Here is a 17,197-nt window from a genome sequence, read left to right on the forward strand (position 1 = left end):
CTATAATCATAGCTTAAATCTTGCTTTGCTTTTTCTCTGAAACAGCTTGTAAATATTTAATTAAAACATGTTAGTTTTCATACCATCAAACTTATTTTGAATCTGAGCACCAGTAGTGTGGAGAATACTAAGATTTTCAGGCCAAGCTTTAAAAGCATTCTAAATCACTGAAGTCACTATTTAGTCTAACTTTCCTTTTTTGAAGTTAGAGTGCCAGTTGTTTTTTTTTTTTTTTTTTTTTTTTTTAATTTCTTTCTAGTATGCGTTGTCTTCATACCTTCTCATTGCCCAGTTACCAGTAACGAAAATAAGCTCAGAACACAGCACAACGTATGCACGGTTAGCACACCAACTTTGAAACACGTTCATTCAAGTAACTAACCATGGAAAGAAAAACTTCAAACCGCTAGAAAGTGATACCTGTATCCGACAAAGAAACAGAAGAGAAAAGGCCAGCACCAGGTTCTACCAGCTTCTAGGGAAAACAAAACACAACCACAAACACTGAAGGAAAAGAGGTCTTAAATTCAGGTTCTTATAGTGCTGTTCCATTTCCAAAGATGCTTTCCCTGAAAAACCATGAGCCATGAAAAAAACACCATTTCAGTGCTGTTATGTGTGCAAGAGGAACATAACAGTAGCAGTAACCCAACCTCTCTGTATCTCAACTTCAAATGTTTCCTGATCCATGTTGAGATCTGGAAATATCTATCAAGGAGAGTAAGGGACTAGAATGATTCTCTGCTCTGCTCCCATTCCTGTGTAAGCCAAATTGCATGACTCAGCCCAGACTTTATTTATGCCCAGTAGATATTTGACACCTCAACAACTATTCTCTGTATTCTAGTGCTTTGCTAACTGTTCTGGTTTGCCAGCTCTAAATAATGCCTAATTCTTCTCTTTTATATTAACTGAAGCCTCTTACTGCTTCTGTTTCTTAGCACCAGTGTGTTTTGTGTTTATGCACTGGTACTATATTCAAGATTAAAAAAAGCAACAAACAATCTTCTATAAAAATGATGACCTTAAACAGAACTGTAAAGCAAAACAGAACTCCGAAGGGTCTGGACTCTCCACTTATTCTTTCAAATACAATTTTCTAAAGTGAAAATTGAGTCTTACTCAATGATGAGTGAAAAAGGGCTACTTCATGTGCTTTGCAGGATCTACCATATACTGTAAATCCCGTACGATCTCAGTATTTGTTTATCCCCACACATTAGTTTTAATCCTCCAATGCTGCTGCAGAGCTGCTCTGTAGTTAGCTCTTCCCTGGCATTTACCTGTGGAATCTCTCGCCTGCTTATGGTACCTTGCAACTGATCTTCAGGGAAGAAAACAATTCAATAAAGCAAAGTTTAAGCCTTCTGCCCTTAAGTCCTTAAATTCCCCTCTAAAAATAGTAGTAAAAAAAAAAAAAATACGTGAAGAGAATTATCTAGCCAAGGTGGATTTTTTTTTTTTAAAGTTCAAAGCAGCTCCACTTTCATCAGTTAAATTCCCACTTTATTACTGAATTATATTGGATCTAAACTCAGCTTGGCTCAAAAACAATGCAGCTGAAAAAGAAGTCCTGTCCACCCATTTCTTTGATGTTGACACTTTGCACTCCTTCACCATAAGCCACAAGGAGTTAACTTTTGAAAACTGAAAGTCAAAAACAAGGGAAATAACTATGCATCTTATTTTATACATGTCAAATTATTATTAAATCAAAAATTCTCCCAATTTTATCACATTTGCAGTTGACTTCAAATGCATCTCTTAATGCTGTTCCTTCTACTTCAGAAAAGCACAGAAAACAATTGTGTCCTTTTATCATTTAATAGAAAAAAATAGTGCCAACAGTACATTAATTTATTAGTTATCAAAGGTTGTGCTAAGAATTAGATTTTGCAGTTAAAGGGTATAAACCTAAGTCATCAATTTTTAAAAAATGAATTTATGCCAGTTATTTGAAGTTATTACACATCAAGGGAAGCAGCACCATAATTTAATGAGGAACAAATTCCATTCATAATTTAAACAGCTAGGAACTCAATTCATACAAGAAATACAAATACTACTATCAGTACCATACTTATTAATGCACCTCAGAAAAAAACTAAATTATCTGAAGAAGCACATCCTATTTTGTTTCCTCATAGTCATTGTTTCATAATGGTATTTTGCAGAGTTCTTTGTAACCTAGCTATGTTGGCATCCAATGCTGCTAAGCCATTCTTAAAGTCCTCTTCATCTCGAGAAGTAAATGTTGAAAAAGAGGATGCACTCCACTCAGACCTCCCTGATATATCATCAAATGAAATAAAACTAGTATCAGTTGCTTCATTGCCTCGTTTCTTAGGAAACTCTTTCTGAAATGGCATTGGAACATGTGTCTGAATTTGGCCTGGTTTGTCTGTGCAGTCTTTTGCAACTCCACTTGGAGCACCTTTTGGCTTCACTTGGACTTTGTCCCCTGGCTTCACCTTATCCCCTGTAACTTCAAGTGTGTTTTCCATACTCTTTTTCACGCTGTACCCAGTGCTTAATTTATCCAGAATAGTTGGATCCTTTGACGTTTCACATCTATTCTGCTGCAAAGAGTTTGACAGATCACAGTTGAAGTCTAACATCTTACAAGCCCCTCTAGTATGATGTAGTCCATCAGTTCTCCCCAAGACAACCTGTTTTTTAGAGGCACTGCTAGTCAATGGAATGTAAACAGTCTCATCCAACTTGCTTTGTTCATCTATTAAAGTCCCAGAATCACTAACTGTTTCTGCATCTTGCTTCAGTAAGGTTGGCAATATTCTGGAAGCTGATGTTCTTTCTTCTGAGAATATATGGTTTATATTATTTTCTTCAGCAGCAAACGTTTCATAGGCTAGATTTAGCATTTGCAATTCTCCGTTTTTATTTGAAGATTGAAGTTCTGTATCTGTCAAAATATGATCCATTTCTAATTTTTTAAGGTAAGTCATTACTGAACTACTCCCAGGAAATGGATCAGGCTGCATCCGTTTCTCATAGTCTTCCAAAAGGGACTTTGAGAGACCTTTTTCAGATCTTGGTTTAATATTGTCTGCTGTGAGGTCTGACAGAAGTTTGGCCATACTGCACTGCAAAGTTCTATAAAGAGAAGATAAATGCAGCAGGTTAACTATGTTTTTGGCAACTATTTGTCAAAAACTTTTATATAAAAATGAAAACAGATTTATCAGATGACAGCAAAATTGCAATTCTTTCTACATACATAAAATACTAATATATATATGAACCAATTGCGAAGAATTAAATTGAAGAAACTTGCCTCAGAGAAATGCGCCTAGCGCAACACACTGAAGTTATTCAGATTATTCCTGATTTACCTGTTTTAAGTACTGCAAAGTAAATAGATGTCAAGAAACTATTATAAAGCACATAGAAACAACTATCAAAATCAGAGGAAGTTTCCTCTGATATTTCCAAAATATTCTCTTGCTTCTAAAGAAAAAAAAAAATATTTTTTCTAATTTTCTGTTTTCTGTATCAAAAACTGAACACTTAATCCTAATATATATATTATCCAGGATATTTATATAAACAGGCAATAATGAGACATCATTATACTACCATCTGGTGGTCAGTATTTAACAGCTACAGAAAAGCATAATGTATCTGAATGTCTACTAAAGATAGAAATAATGATTAAAAACACTCCACATTTCAATCAGTATCACCTAAAAACAAGACAGATGATCTTCCTCTGCACATCATGTCCACACAAATTTTATGTACACACCACTCTGGATGTTTAAAAACATTTGTGAGCCTCTCAGCTTGTCACCAGATTCATTGAACACGATGAAATAAATTCACAGTAACATTAAAAAAAAAAAAAAAAAAAGGTGAGTAATGCAATGTTCCTTCAGGGGATCTAAGAGTTCCTACCCTCATCCTTCATTAAAATTTAAGCATAATCTAATTCAAGTGTATGTACAATTAAATGAGGGACTGCTCATTCCCACAAGAAGAGCTCACTGTGGGAGACTTGAAGACTGATCTTTTTGCCAGTTCTTTTCATAAGAGTTTGATTTTTGATTTTCTAAGGGGAAAGAGAAATCCCTCCTTTAGGAAATTAACTTTTGAACTGAATAATTCTACAGCTTCAAGGGAAGTATCAGTAGGTTTTCAGGTCCATGCACTTCCCAAGCAGCTCCTTACTTGCAGTCTGCTACAAGAGTTAAGACTTTGCACAAGTTACTTCAGGTAGCATTGCTCTTTAAAAGAGGACTAACATTATGGAACAGGATAACTGTTTTAATGAAGTTATAGCACTATAGTAGCAAATAGTATGCACCAAGAGAGGTTTTAGCCTGCCTCAAAGATACTGATGTATTACTATAGATTACAATAACCTGAAGGACGGAGGGAAAAAAAAGTGATGTCAAGAGGCCAAAATAACACTTAGCCAACAGTACCTGGTTAACTCACGTAGTCTGTTAACTTCTGCATCACGCTGGCGTAATGTTATGCCCAAAATCTTATTTTCCTTCTCAGAAGCTTCCAGGTTAAATTGAAGGCTCTTCACGTTTGCTAATGCCTCCTCCACCTCTAAAACACCAAGAAGAATTGAGCTTTTTTTTCAAATTTTAAAACACCAAATGAAGAACAATTTTAAAATACTTACCAATCTTGAGCTTGGTGGAATGAATATCATATTGCTGTTTGTTTTCAAGCAATTCCTTTTCTTTATCTTGAATATCTTTTGCAAGATGTTTGTTTTCTTCCTTCTGATTTTCTATTATTTTAAGTAGCTCTTCATTTTTAGCCTGTAGCGACTCTAGGCCTTTCAGTGATTCTTTCAATTGAGTCTGGAGCATCATGTTCAAGGACTGCAAGGAAACTACTACCAAAAGTAAAATATATGAAGTTAAGTGTCTTGTGTGGTACAGTTTCGACTTATACACTGAACTGTTTTTAAGAAATGCTCATAATTTTGTTTACAGATAAAATAATTTTTTTGAGGCAGGGAGATAAACTGGGAGATAAGCTTTCTTCTTAGTTGATTGTCATTCTCATTGTAAGAGGACATAAGGTAAAGTAATCTGTTCTGGAGCTGAACCCTTCATGTCCCTGGAACCTAAACAGGCACAACAAGCCATACAAATGCAGTTGCGTGACTAGATCCTCAATGCTTAGTTTAGTTGTCACTAAAGGCTGTAGTATGTAGTGTTATTTTTTATTTATATATCTTTATTATGCTTATCTCTTTAAACAAAGCCTTAACAAAAATTTCCCTAATAAACATCATTATCTACTAGTACTTTACATTCATAGTTGCAGCTCTGTCCAGATGTCTTCTCATTTCTCTCTCGCTCCCTGAGTTGCTGGTTTAATATTCTTAGTCTCCTGTGAATTGTGAAAAAGTGCATATTCAGAAAGTTCAAAATAAGTCCCAAAACAATGCATTTTAAATTAGTTTGGTAAGAATAAAATGTCACAATATTTTAGAAATATGAGAAAGTTTTATTAATGTGTTTTTCTTGCATTCCAATCTTTCTTCAACACAAAAGACCCTTTGCAAAGTCTGGTAAACATATTTCCCTCTGCTGTGAAGTGAAGTGTTACCCAGTTATGTAACTGAAAGCTCCTCTGAAATGAGCCTTATTTCTACATCTAAGAATACACTACAAAAGGAATAAAGAGCAAACTGATTATGTTAATACTGTAGTTTTCAGACAAGATGCTATGCTGATCCCACCTAGACAAAGTCCCAGTCATGGTGTAACTGACGCTAATAAAGCACCAGTATTAACTGACATCTTGCTTCAGTAGCTACGCGTTAATTAAAACAAAGCCTTACCAACACACTTGGCAATATATTGTATAGACAAAGACGAAAGGGCCACAGCACTTAGAACACAACAATGCCAAAACGTGCAATTTAGAACAGACCAATTAAGAATACTTAGAACAGACCAATTAAGAATACCTTAGGTGCTTTTGCAGTAAACACAGAATCTCCAAACAGTTACTAACCTACGCAGCTGTGCATTTTCACTTCTGAGAGGCTGTAGAGCTAGTGCTATTTCGGTTTGTACGTTCGTACTTCCCACTACAGCTGGGAGCAATGATATGCAGTCTTCTATTTCATTCATCAACCTTAACATCTCTGAATCATCTGCAGAAGGTGGGAAAAAAGAAACAGAAAAACCTGTAATGGGATAGTCAAACTGATGCAATAGTATGTAATCTACATTAAAAGAAAACTCGATTTATTCTGTCCACCCATCTGTATTTAAAACTTTAAAGCTTGACTATGAGAACTACACTTTTGGATCTTGGTAAATCCTATCTAACTAACCTTGGTGGGGTTGCTGTTGCAACCTGTCTACACCGTTCTCTTTCTGAAGTGAAAACACTGTGTATGAAATGAGAACTATCTTTATCCTCGCTGTTACAACTATGTTAAAACACTCCCCAAAATAACTTAATTCTTGTCCACAGTGAAACATTAAGGACTTAAAGCTGTGGAAAACCAATCCAAAATATCACACAACTTTCTGAAAATGAAGTGCTTGCTCATTTTATGCAGTTTTTCTGTTATTTTTACATAATTGCTAATCATCTAAAGTGAAAATTGAGTCTTACTCAATGATGAGTGAAAAAGGGCTACTTCATGTGCTTTGCAGGATCTACCATATACTGTAAATCCCGTACGATCTCAGTATTTGTTTATCCCCACACATTAGTTTTAATCCTCCAATGCTGCTGCAGAGCTGCTCTGTAGTTAGCTCTTCCCTGGCATTTACCTGTGGAATCTCTCGCCTGCTTATGGTACCTTGCAACTGATCTTCAGGGAAGAAAACAATTCAATAAAGCAAAACAATTCAATAAAGCAAAGTTTAAGCCTTCTGCCCTTAAGTCCTTAAATTCCCCTCTAAAAATAGTAGTAAAAAAAAAAAAAATACGTGAAGAGAATTATCTAGCCAAGGTGGATTTTTTTTTTTTAAAGTTCAAAGCAGCTCCACTTTCATCAGTTAAATTCCCACTTTATTACTGAATTATATTGGATCTAAACTCAGCTTGGCTCAAAAACAATGCAGCTGAAAAAGAAGTCCTGTCCACCCATTTCTTTGATGTTGACACTTTGCACTCCTTCACCATAAGCCACAAGGAGTTAACTTTTGAAAACTGAAAGTCAAAAACAAGGGAAATAACTATGCATCTTATTTTATACATGTCAAATTATTATTAAATCAAAAATTCTCCCAATTTTATCACATTTGCAGTTGACTTCAAATGCATCTCTTAATGCTGTTCCTTCTACTTCAGAAAAGCACAGAAAACAATTGTGTCCTTTTATCATTTAATAGAAAAAAATAGTGCCAACAGTACATTAATTTATTAGTTATCAAAGGTTGTGCTAAGAATTAGATTTTGCAGTTAAAGGGTATAAACCTAAGTCATCAATTTTTAAAAAATGAATTTATGCCAGTTATTTGAAGTTATTACACATCAAGGGAAGCAGCACCATAATTTAATGAGGAACAAATTCCATTCATAATTTAAACAGCTAGGAACTCAATTCATACAAGAAATACAAATACTACTATCAGTACCATACTTATTAATGCACCTCAGAAAAAAACTAAATTATCTGAAGAAGCACATCCTATTTTGTTTCCTCATAGTCATTGTTTCATAATGGTATTTTGCAGAGTTCTTTGTAACCTAGCTATGTTGGCATCCAATGCTGCTAAGCCATTCTTAAAGTCCTCTTCATCTCGAGAAGTAAATGTTGAAAAAGAGGATGCACTCCACTCAGACCTCCCTGATATATCATCAAATGAAATAAAACTAGTATCAGTTGCTTCATTGCCTCGTTTCTTAGGAAACTCTTTCTGAAATGGCATTGGAACATGTGTCTGAATTTGGCCTGGTTTGTCTGTGCAGTCTTTTGCAACTCCACTTGGAGCACCTTTTGGCTTCACTTGGACTTTGTCCCCTGGCTTCACCTTATCCCCTGTAACTTCAAGTGTGTTTTCCATACTCTTTTTCACGCTGTACCCAGTGCTTAATTTATCCAGAATAGTTGGATCCTTTGACGTTTCACATCTATTCTGCTGCAAAGAGTTTGACAGATCACAGTTGAAGTCTAACATCTTACAAGCCCCTCTAGTATGATGTAGTCCATCAGTTCTCCCCAAGACAACCTGTTTTTTAGAGGCACTGCTAGTCAATGGAATGTAAACAGTCTCATCCAACTTGCTTTGTTCATCTATTAAAGTCCCAGAATCACTAACTGTTTCTGCATCTTGCTTCAGTAAGGTTGGCAATATTCTGGAAGCTGATGTTCTTTCTTCTGAGAATATATGGTTTATATTATTTTCTTCAGCAGCAAACGTTTCATAGGCTAGATTTAGCATTTGCAATTCTCCGTTTTTATTTGAAGATTGAAGTTCTGTATCTGTCAAAATATGATCCATTTCTAATTTTTTAAGGTAAGTCATTACTGAACTACTCCCAGGAAATGGATCAGGCTGCATCCGTTTCTCATAGTCTTCCAAAAGGGACTTTGAGAGACCTTTTTCAGATCTTGGTTTAATATTGTCTGCTGTGAGGTCTGACAGAAGTTTGGCCATACTGCACTGCAAAGTTCTATAAAGAGAAGATAAATGCAGCAGGTTAACTATGTTTTTGGCAACTATTTGTCAAAAACTTTTATATAAAAATGAAAACAGATTTATCAGATGACAGCAAAATTGCAATTCTTTCTACATACATAAAATACTAATATATATATGAACCAATTGCGAAGAATTAAATTGAAGAAACTTGCCTCAGAGAAATGCGCCTAGCGCAACACACTGAAGTTATTCAGATTATTCCTGATTTACCTGTTTTAAGTACTGCAAAGTAAATAGATGTCAAGAAACTATTATAAAGCACATAGAAACAACTATCAAAATCAGAGGAAGTTTCCTCTGATATTTCCAAAATATTCTCTTGCTTCTAAAGAAAAAAAAAAATATTTTTTCTAATTTTCTGTTTTCTGTATCAAAAACTGAACACTTAATCCTAATATATATATTATCCAGGATATTTATATAAACAGGCAATAATGAGACATCATTATACTACCATCTGGTGGTCAGTATTTAACAGCTACAGAAAAGCATAATGTATCTGAATGTCTACTAAAGATAGAAATAATGATTAAAAACACTCCACATTTCAATCAGTATCACCTAAAAACAAGACAGATGATCTTCCTCTGCACATCATGTCCACACAAATTTTATGTACACACCACTCTGGATGTTTAAAAACATTTGTGAGCCTCTCAGCTTGTCACCAGATTCATTGAACACGATGAAATAAATTCACAGTAACATTAAAAAAAAAAAAAAAAAAAGGTGAGTAATGCAATGTTCCTTCAGGGGATCTAAGAGTTCCTACCCTCATCCTTCATTAAAATTTAAGCATAATCTAATTCAAGTGTATGTACAATTAAATGAGGGACTGCTCATTCCCACAAGAAGAGCTCACTGTGGGAGACTTGAAGACTGATCTTTTTGCCAGTTCTTTTCATAAGAGTTTGATTTTTGATTTTCTAAGGGGAAAGAGAAATCCCTCCTTTAGGAAATTAACTTTTGAACTGAATAATTCTACAGCTTCAAGGGAAGTATCAGTAGGTTTTCAGGTCCATGCACTTCCCAAGCAGCTCCTTACTTGCAGTCTGCTACAAGAGTTAAGACTTTGCACAAGTTACTTCAGGTAGCATTGCTCTTTAAAAGAGGACTAACATTATGGAACAGGATAACTGTTTTAATGAAGTTATAGCACTATAGTAGCAAATAGTATGCACCAAGAGAGGTTTTAGCCTGCCTCAAAGATACTGATGTATTACTATAGATTACAATAACCTGAAGGACGGAGGGAAAAAAAAGTGATGTCAAGAGGCCAAAATAACACTTAGCCAACAGTACCTGGTTAACTCACGTAGTCTGTTAACTTCTGCATCACGCTGGCGTAATGTTATGCCCAAAATCTTATTTTCCTTCTCAGAAGCTTCCAGGTTAAATTGAAGGCTCTTCACGTTTGCTAATGCCTCCTCCACCTCTAAAACACCAAGAAGAATTGAGCTTTTTTTTCAAATTTTAAAACACCAAATGAAGAACAATTTTAAAATACTTACCAATCTTGAGCTTGGTGGAATGAATATCATATTGCTGTTTGTTTTCAAGCAATTCCTTTTCTTTATCTTGAATATCTTTTGCAAGATGTTTGTTTTCTTCCTTCTGATTTTCTATTATTTTAAGTAGCTCTTCATTTTTAGCCTGTAGCGACTCTAGGCCTTTCAGTGATTCTTTCAATTGAGTCTGGAGCATCATGTTCAAGGACTGCAAGGAAACTACTACCAAAAGTAAAATATATGAAGTTAAGTGTCTTGTGTGGTACAGTTTCGACTTATACACTGAACTGTTTTTAAGAAATGCTCATAATTTTGTTTACAGATAAAATAATTTTTTTGAGGCAGGGAGATAAACTGGGAGATAAGCTTTCTTCTTAGTTGATTGTCATTCTCATTGTAAGAGGACATAAGGTAAAGTAATCTGTTCTGGAGCTGAACCCTTCATGTCCCTGGAACCTAAACAGGCACAACAAGCCATACAAATGCAGTTGCGTGACTAGATCCTCAATGCTTAGTTTAGTTGTCACTAAAGGCTGTAGTATGTAGTGTTATTTTTTATTTATATATCTTTATTATGCTTATCTCTTTAAACAAAGCCTTAACAAAAATTTCCCTAATAAACATCATTATCTACTAGTACTTTACATTCATAGTTGCAGCTCTGTCCAGATGTCTTCTCATTTCTCTCTCGCTCCCTGAGTTGCTGGTTTAATATTCTTAGTCTCCTGTGAATTGTGAAAAAGTGCATATTCAGAAAGTTCAAAATAAGTCCCAAAACAATGCATTTTAAATTAGTTTGGTAAGAATAAAATGTCACAATATTTTAGAAATATGAGAAAGTTTTATTAATGTGTTTTTCTTGCATTCCAATCTTTCTTCAACACAAAAGACCCTTTGCAAAGTCTGGTAAACATATTTCCCTCTGCTGTGAAGTGAAGTGTTACCCAGTTATGTAACTGAAAGCTCCTCTGAAATGAGCCTTATTTCTACATCTAAGAATACACTACAAAAGGAATAAAGAGCAAACTGATTATGTTAATACTGTAGTTTTCAGACAAGATGCTATGCTGATCCCACCTAGACAAAGTCCCAGTCATGGTGTAACTGACGCTAATAAAGCACCAGTATTAACTGACATCTTGCTTCAGTAGCTACGCGTTAATTAAAACAAAGCCTTACCAACACACTTGGCAATATATTGTATAGACAAAGACGAAAGGGCCACAGCACTTAGAACACAACAATGCCAAAACGTGCAATTTAGAACAGACCAATTAAGAATACTTAGAACAGACCAATTAAGAATACCTTAGGTGCTTTTGCAGTAAACACAGAATCTCCAAACAGTTACTAACCTACGCAGCTGTGCATTTTCACTTCTGAGAGGCTGTAGAGCTAGTGCTATTTCGGTTTGTACGTTCGTACTTCCCACTACAGCTGGGAGCAATGATATGCAGTCTTCTATTTCATTCATCAACCTTAACATCTCTGAATCATCTGCAGAAGGTGGGAAAAAAGAAACAGAAAAACCTGTAATGGGATAGTCAAACTGATGCAATAGTATGTAATCTACATTAAAAGAAAACTCGATTTATTCTGTCCACCCATCTGTATTTAAAACTTTAAAGCTTGACTATGAGAACTACACTTTTGGATCTTGGTAAATCCTATCTAACTAACCTTGGTGGGGTTGCTGTTGCAACCTGTCTACACCGTTCTCTTTCTGAAGTGAAAACACTGTGTATGAAATGAGAACTATCTTTATCCTCGCTGTTACAACTATGTTAAAACACTCCCCAAAATAACTTAATTCTTGTCCACAGTGAAACATTAAGGACTTAAAGCTGTGGAAAACCAATCCAAAATATCACACAACTTTCTGAAAATGAAGTGCTTGCTCATTTTATGCAGTTTTTCTGTTATTTTTACATAATTGCTCTACTTCAAAATGAGCGTGTCCTACCTTGATCTGTTATCAGTGCTCGGAGCTCTCCCAGGAGGTATTTCACTGTCTTAACTTTATGGGCTGTTTTTTCTGGGCTTTCTTGTCTCTGTTTTAGATCTTTCCTTACAAAACTTCTCTGGCAACTTGTATCTCTCACTGGGGCTACGTCAAGTACATTCAAGTCATCTTCTTCACTGAGTTCGTCAAAAGCATCCTCCTCCGTGTTCATTGAGACATTTTGTGTTGCTGGACAATGATGACAGTGCTTCTGATCAGTCCTGCCATTTGTCATTTCATGCGATTGTAACAGGGACAGGTGAGCCTGTATGCATCTTATCAGGTCTGCTTCTTTACGCTGCTGCTCATGGCTTGGGGTCATCTCTCTGCCAACAGACGATGGGGTGAACGTAGGCACTGTAGAGTTATGTGATACACCTGATGCTATACAGGGCATCACACCAGGAAGAGCACTGGCTGACTGTGTTTGTGGAGTAGTAGAATTAGAAACTACAGGGAAAGCCACAGTTCCCTTCATCTGTGCCATGCATTCATTGCCACTGCTTACAAGAACATCCTGCATGAAGATTATTCATATTGAACAGAAAATTAACATGGAGGTTTTTCAAATGTTTAAAATACAACAACAAAAAAAAAAACTAGTCTCCCTCAGTGTAGTCTTGATCATTCTTTGCATTTTATAAAAATAAATGCATCTCAAAATCCTTAATTGCATAAGTTTTCCAGCAGACTGAATAACTCACGTGTAAATCTGGTTTACATTATCTTTACCTTAAATATAGATAACATAAAGCACAGTCATTCTCAGCTGTTGTTGAAGAAAAAAAACCTCAGCAGCACTTTTGTTGCTGTTGCTTTTTGCTTTGTAAGTACACATTCCTTGAAAGCAAACCAGAATGGGAAAAAAAAGAAAAGGACTTGGCTAATTTTTAAAGAGTCAGAGTTAGCACTAACTATACATGGAATGCCTGCAGATGGAAAATAAGTCTACAGTCTCAAGGTGCAAGCCTTTAACATTTCCCAAGACGGCGGTTGGTACTCTCCATTAGTATTATTTTATGCCCTGAAACACACAAGCCTTTTAAAATATGGCTCTAAGATACGACACAGTATCTAAAGAAATACGCAACTTGATCATTGGTGGGGAAAAGGTACGTATCAGCTGATTTATTTAATCAGAAATTGTTTAGTGACCCTAATGAGCATGACTGAGAATATAATTATTAACACTAACGAATAATTCCCTGCACTTTTCATGCTCACTGTCTATTACAGAATCCACCACAGAGCGACAAACAGCCATTTGTAATGCCTCCAATTTCATTAATCCGTGTCTACGTATAAAACATATTAAATAGAAGTATTTCCTGTCATTATTTATTCTGTTCATCAATATAGGTTGAAATATGTACATTTTTTTCTTAAGGAAAAAAATTATGTAAACCCAATAAAAACCCCACAAATAAATGAAGAAATAGTTATTGCTCATTTAAAATGTTTATTAATATTTCAAATCAAACTTTTACTTACTGATTGAGTAGATAAGGGATTAGCTGCACACTGTAGGGACAGATCTGCTGTGGAGGTAGGTAATCGATAATTAAAAGCTGTAACATTTTGATATCCTGAAGGAAAACAATGGTATCATAGATCAGGGCAATACTGGACAAAACTCAGAGTAAAATAGCAAACCCACTATTAATAGTTCTACTAACCATGATCTGAGGTAGGAGTTACAGCAGGAATTTGGTTACTGTTCTGCGGTGGCTGGTCAGTTACCAGAGACATCTGAGTTTGCACATGTTCACACAGTTTCTGATGCATCACAGGAGACTGTTGACTACAAGGCATATGAATTGGTTGAACCAGCTGATTCTGTTGTGCACTGGAAAGTTCTTTCTCCGTAGATGGTCCGGTAGATGGGGCAAGTTTCTTATTTGATATTTGCACTAGAGAAAAGGATCAAAAAACTCAGCTGAAGTTGAAGACTTACACAAACACATTGTGTCATCAGGCACACTAGTAAGTTCTTTTCACATATAAAATATCTTATGGCCTAAGATCCTAGTCAGATTTGATGAGCAGCAAATTAATTCATCTTAGGTTCCCCCCCCCCCCCCAGATAGAGCAAACTAACCCAGTTGGATAGACTGTTGTCCTTGAAAGAAGCAAAGGGATTTAATCCCATATAAAGTTCGAAAACACTACTTGTAACATCTCTGCTAAGCTGTTTCCTAAACTTTTAGGCTATTGGAAATAACCCATACCAAGCACTCTCCAAATATAATTTTTTTAATGTTGGGTATAATTGAAATTACATATTCTTCCAGTGCTGGAAAGACATGAACTAGGTGCCCATTTTCTATAATTGACAAAAGAGTCATTCTGCTATATACCAAGTTCACAGGTCCCGCCTGTCTACTGGATTAGAAATTGCACAAAACAAATGGAGTGGAGAGAGGAAGAAATGCTAATAAAAACATGAATTACTTCAAGTAACATTCTGTTTTGTATTTCCTAATAGCTAAACTCTTTATCATATTGGTATTTGTAAACCCACCTAGCTTTCTTTTTTTTTTTTTTACATGAAGCTCAAACATCTGAGAGTTTCAGTAATTGCTAAAATATTTATAGTTTCTAAAAGTAATGAGCAATGTCTATATCCTTTGCAGATCTAGCCCTGGATCAACCTACAACAAAATACATCTGAAGCCTTATTACATCTCCTCAAGAGGTTCAACAGTCTCTCAGTATTGTTTGAGGAAAAAAAGCAAGCCCCCAAAAATCTGCTTACCAATTTCTTTTCGGATGTGCGCAGCAGTAATATTTTTTTTCAGCCCTTTCTTATTGGATGTACTTGCTTTTGTTAGCAAAGGCTTGGAAGGAAATTTAACAGAAGTTGTTTTCCCAGGTTGTTTATGGTTAGTCTCCCTTCCTATTAATATTTGAAACAAAAGCTGGTCAACAAAACAAATCAAAACAGCATTACAAAAACTGAAGACTTAACAAATTTTCAATAGGTACAACCTGTAGCCTCATTTTGTAAGATATTCTTCAGTAAAGCTGCACAACGGTCAAGTCCATTATGAATAGAATCAACCTGCATAAAGAATACTGTGGTCAGAAAAAGAGCATCAGTAAAACAAGACACCATTTTAGAGAAGACTGTTCCCCACTATTACCTGAAAAAACAACTATTGATCATCAGCAAAAATGCTTGATTTCCCATGTATTAGTCTACAATTATTTGCAATTATTTGAAAATTAGAAAGCATGCAACTTTCGAGAAAAAAACAAAACAAAACAAAAGATATGTTGTTGCATGTATGTCCTTTTGTTGGATTACATGTTTTGGTAATTACAAGCATGTGGTTTTTTTATTGCTACTTTAAGGTACAGTTTAGCTATTATCTACAGCATATTTTTGGTTTGGAAATAATTGACTCAGCACTGCACAGAAAACATTGCTGCAGCATGCAACATACTCTTTCCGGCACAAAATCTAACAAATATGGCTATGGTTCTTGCAGCATATACAGCATCGTTATGTTTGCAAAACATATGTTGTGCCTTAATAAGCTCTGTCAATAGTCAAAATGCACACGAAGCCAACTTGCGTGCATCTGCAACATGGAGTAAAGAGAGACCCTCTTGCTGGCTTTGCAGGAGCTGTTTCTACTCAAGATGCAGTAGTTTCTAAATTAACTTGTTGATGTTTTTTTGCACGTATTCCAGCTTCCGTTCTCTCTAGATAACATAGATGACTGTATTAAAAAGTCACTTGACTACCTGGTCATCAGAATCAGTGGAATAGAGAGAGTATCCAGCCTCCACATCAGGGTGACATTCTTTTCTTAATCCAAACCTGAAAGAGTTAAATTCACTGTTCATATTACCTCCTTAGCATGCAAACTACAAAGTTACCTTTATTCAATAACAGAAAACTAAAAATTATTCTGTCAATAATTTTTTTTGCCCAGAGTGGTTGTGGATGCCCCATCCCTGCAAGTGTTCAAGGCCAGGTTGGATGAGGCCCTGAGCAACCTGATGCAGCGGGTGGCATCCCTGCCCACGGCAGGGGGTTGGAACTGGGTGGTCTTTGAGTTCTCTTCCAACTCAGGCTATTCGATATGATATGTATGTATATAAAATATATACATATAATATATACATACACAATGTATACAGCATATAAACAAGTATCCTTCTCTTTTTGCAAACTCTACTGCTGCAGCAGAAGCACTGAACAGATACTAACAACTTATGTCCAAGGAGAATTTAGTCTTAACACTTATAGAGACTAGTAACTACATGGATTCAGTCTTTCATAAATGTAAGGTACAGAGTTAAGGTCTTATTTCCCCAGTCAAGCCTTCTGCTCAGGTTAGCTCTGTCTGTGCACAGGCTGCTCAGCCTTCAAGCCAGGCACCTTTACCGATGCACACACGCAATTTCTGGCTAAATGACAGCAGGTACAAGGCCCCTAGCTACTAACACCCACCCTCCATCGCAGACACAGCCCCGAGCCGAGCCTTACCGCCTCCTTCCAGCCGGCACCTTCGCTGCTCCCGCCTGCCTCCCAGAGGACAGCACCTGCCGGGCACAGAAACCTTGCACCAACACCCCCACAACGGGGAAGGGCTGCACGAAGGCAGCGCTCCCCGCAGGGCCCTCAGCAGGACACCCCCGCCCCCCCCGAGGGTCCCGACCCCTGCCCCTGCCCGCACCTTGCAGGGCCGCGCGGCGCCCGCCCTCGCCATGGCCCCGGCCCCTGCGGCGGCCGTTGAGCCGAGGGGCGGGGCTAACGCTCCTTAGGCCCCGCCCCGCCGTTTGTCGAGCGCGGGAAGGAGGGAGGGAGGGGTCTGTGCGGGGAGGGCCTGCGCGGGGATTGGTGGAGAAAGGAGCGAAAGAGCCAATGGGAAAGCGGAGATGGCCGTGGGGGTGTGGCCGCACCGCGGGCCCGCCTTCTTCCGAAGGGCTTCGCGGCCCCGCCCTGCTGCTCCCCTCAGAACCGCCGGTGGGCGGCTGGGGGCGGTGTGGTTCCCCACGCAGCCTCACGCAGAGCCGGG

The 17,197-nt window shown here is 37.0% G+C and overlaps 2 protein-coding genes across 6 annotated transcripts; both read right to left on the reverse strand.

Moving 5' to 3' along the window:
* Positions 1–1,805: 1,805 nt before the first annotated feature.
* On the reverse strand, positions 1,806–6,174 carry LOC137858984 (coiled-coil domain-containing protein 14-like). Of its 2 annotated transcripts, none has more exons than XM_068687522.1 (5): positions 6,007–6,174; positions 5,297–5,376; positions 4,655–4,870; positions 4,446–4,578; positions 1,806–3,114 (listed from the first exon to the last, which is right to left on the reverse strand). In XM_068687522.1, the coding sequence occupies exons 1-5, from the start codon at positions 6,135–6,137 to the stop codon at positions 2,148–2,150; spliced, it is 1,527 nt and encodes a 508-aa protein (XP_068543623.1). In that variant the 5' UTR covers positions 6,138–6,174; the 3' UTR covers positions 1,806–2,147. The 2 variants fall into 2 exon arrangements, with proteins under 2 accessions (XP_068543623.1, XP_068543622.1); XM_068687521.1 differs by having other exon boundaries at positions 4,655–4,873; positions 6,007–6,173.
* Positions 6,175–7,319: 1,145 nt separating this feature from the next.
* Positions 7,320–16,985, reverse strand: LOC137858983 (coiled-coil domain-containing protein 14-like). 4 transcript variants are annotated; one of them, XM_068687518.1, is made up of 13 exons: positions 16,856–16,985; positions 16,666–16,721; positions 15,918–15,993; positions 15,156–15,228; positions 14,923–15,063; positions 13,844–14,077; positions 13,659–13,705; positions 12,129–12,684; positions 11,521–11,662; positions 10,811–10,890; positions 10,169–10,387; positions 9,960–10,092; positions 7,320–8,628 (listed from the first exon to the last, which is right to left on the reverse strand). In XM_068687518.1, the coding sequence occupies exons 1-13, from the start codon at positions 16,886–16,888 to the stop codon at positions 7,662–7,664; spliced, it is 2,757 nt and encodes a 918-aa protein (XP_068543619.1). In that variant the 5' UTR covers positions 16,889–16,985; the 3' UTR covers positions 7,320–7,661. The 4 variants fall into 4 exon arrangements, with proteins under 4 accessions (XP_068543619.1, XP_068543618.1, XP_068543617.1 ...); XM_068687517.1 differs by having other exon boundaries at positions 10,169–10,384; positions 13,659–13,753; XM_068687516.1 differs by having other exon boundaries at positions 13,659–13,753; positions 16,856–16,984.
* Between the last annotated feature and the right edge of the window lie 212 nt (positions 16,986–17,197).

Source organism: Anas acuta, chromosome 6 (genome assembly GCF_963932015.1).
Source record: "Anas acuta chromosome 6, bAnaAcu1.1, whole genome shotgun sequence".
Taxonomy (NCBI): domain Eukaryota; kingdom Metazoa; phylum Chordata; class Aves; order Anseriformes; family Anatidae; genus Anas; species Anas acuta.

Bases quoted from the DNA above. Each gene is read 5' to 3' on its own strand.
- LOC137858984 (XM_068687521.1), bottom strand. From the start codon at position 6,137: ATGTTAAGGTTGATGAATGAAATAGAAGACTGCATATCATTGCTCCCA. The intron at 5,377-6,006 runs GTTAGTAACTGT...CACAATTCACAG, and splicing joins GAAAATGCACAGCTGCGTAG to GAGACTAAGAATATTAAACC. The intron at 3,115-4,445 runs GTACTGTTGGCT...TTCTCTTTATAG, and splicing joins AGACTACGTGAGTTAACCAG to AACTTTGCAGTGCAGTATGG.
- LOC137858983 (XM_068687516.1), bottom strand. From the start codon at position 16,888: ATGGCGAGGGCGGGCGCCGCGCGGCCCTGCAAG. The intron at 15,229-15,917 runs GTAGTCAAGTGA...TTCTTTATGCAG, and splicing joins CCACTGATTCTGATGACCAG to GTTGATTCTATTCATAATGG. The intron at 10,093-10,168 runs GTAAGTATTTTA...TTGGTGTTTTAG, and splicing joins TTCCACCAAGCTCAAGATTG to AGGTGGAGGAGGCATTAGCA.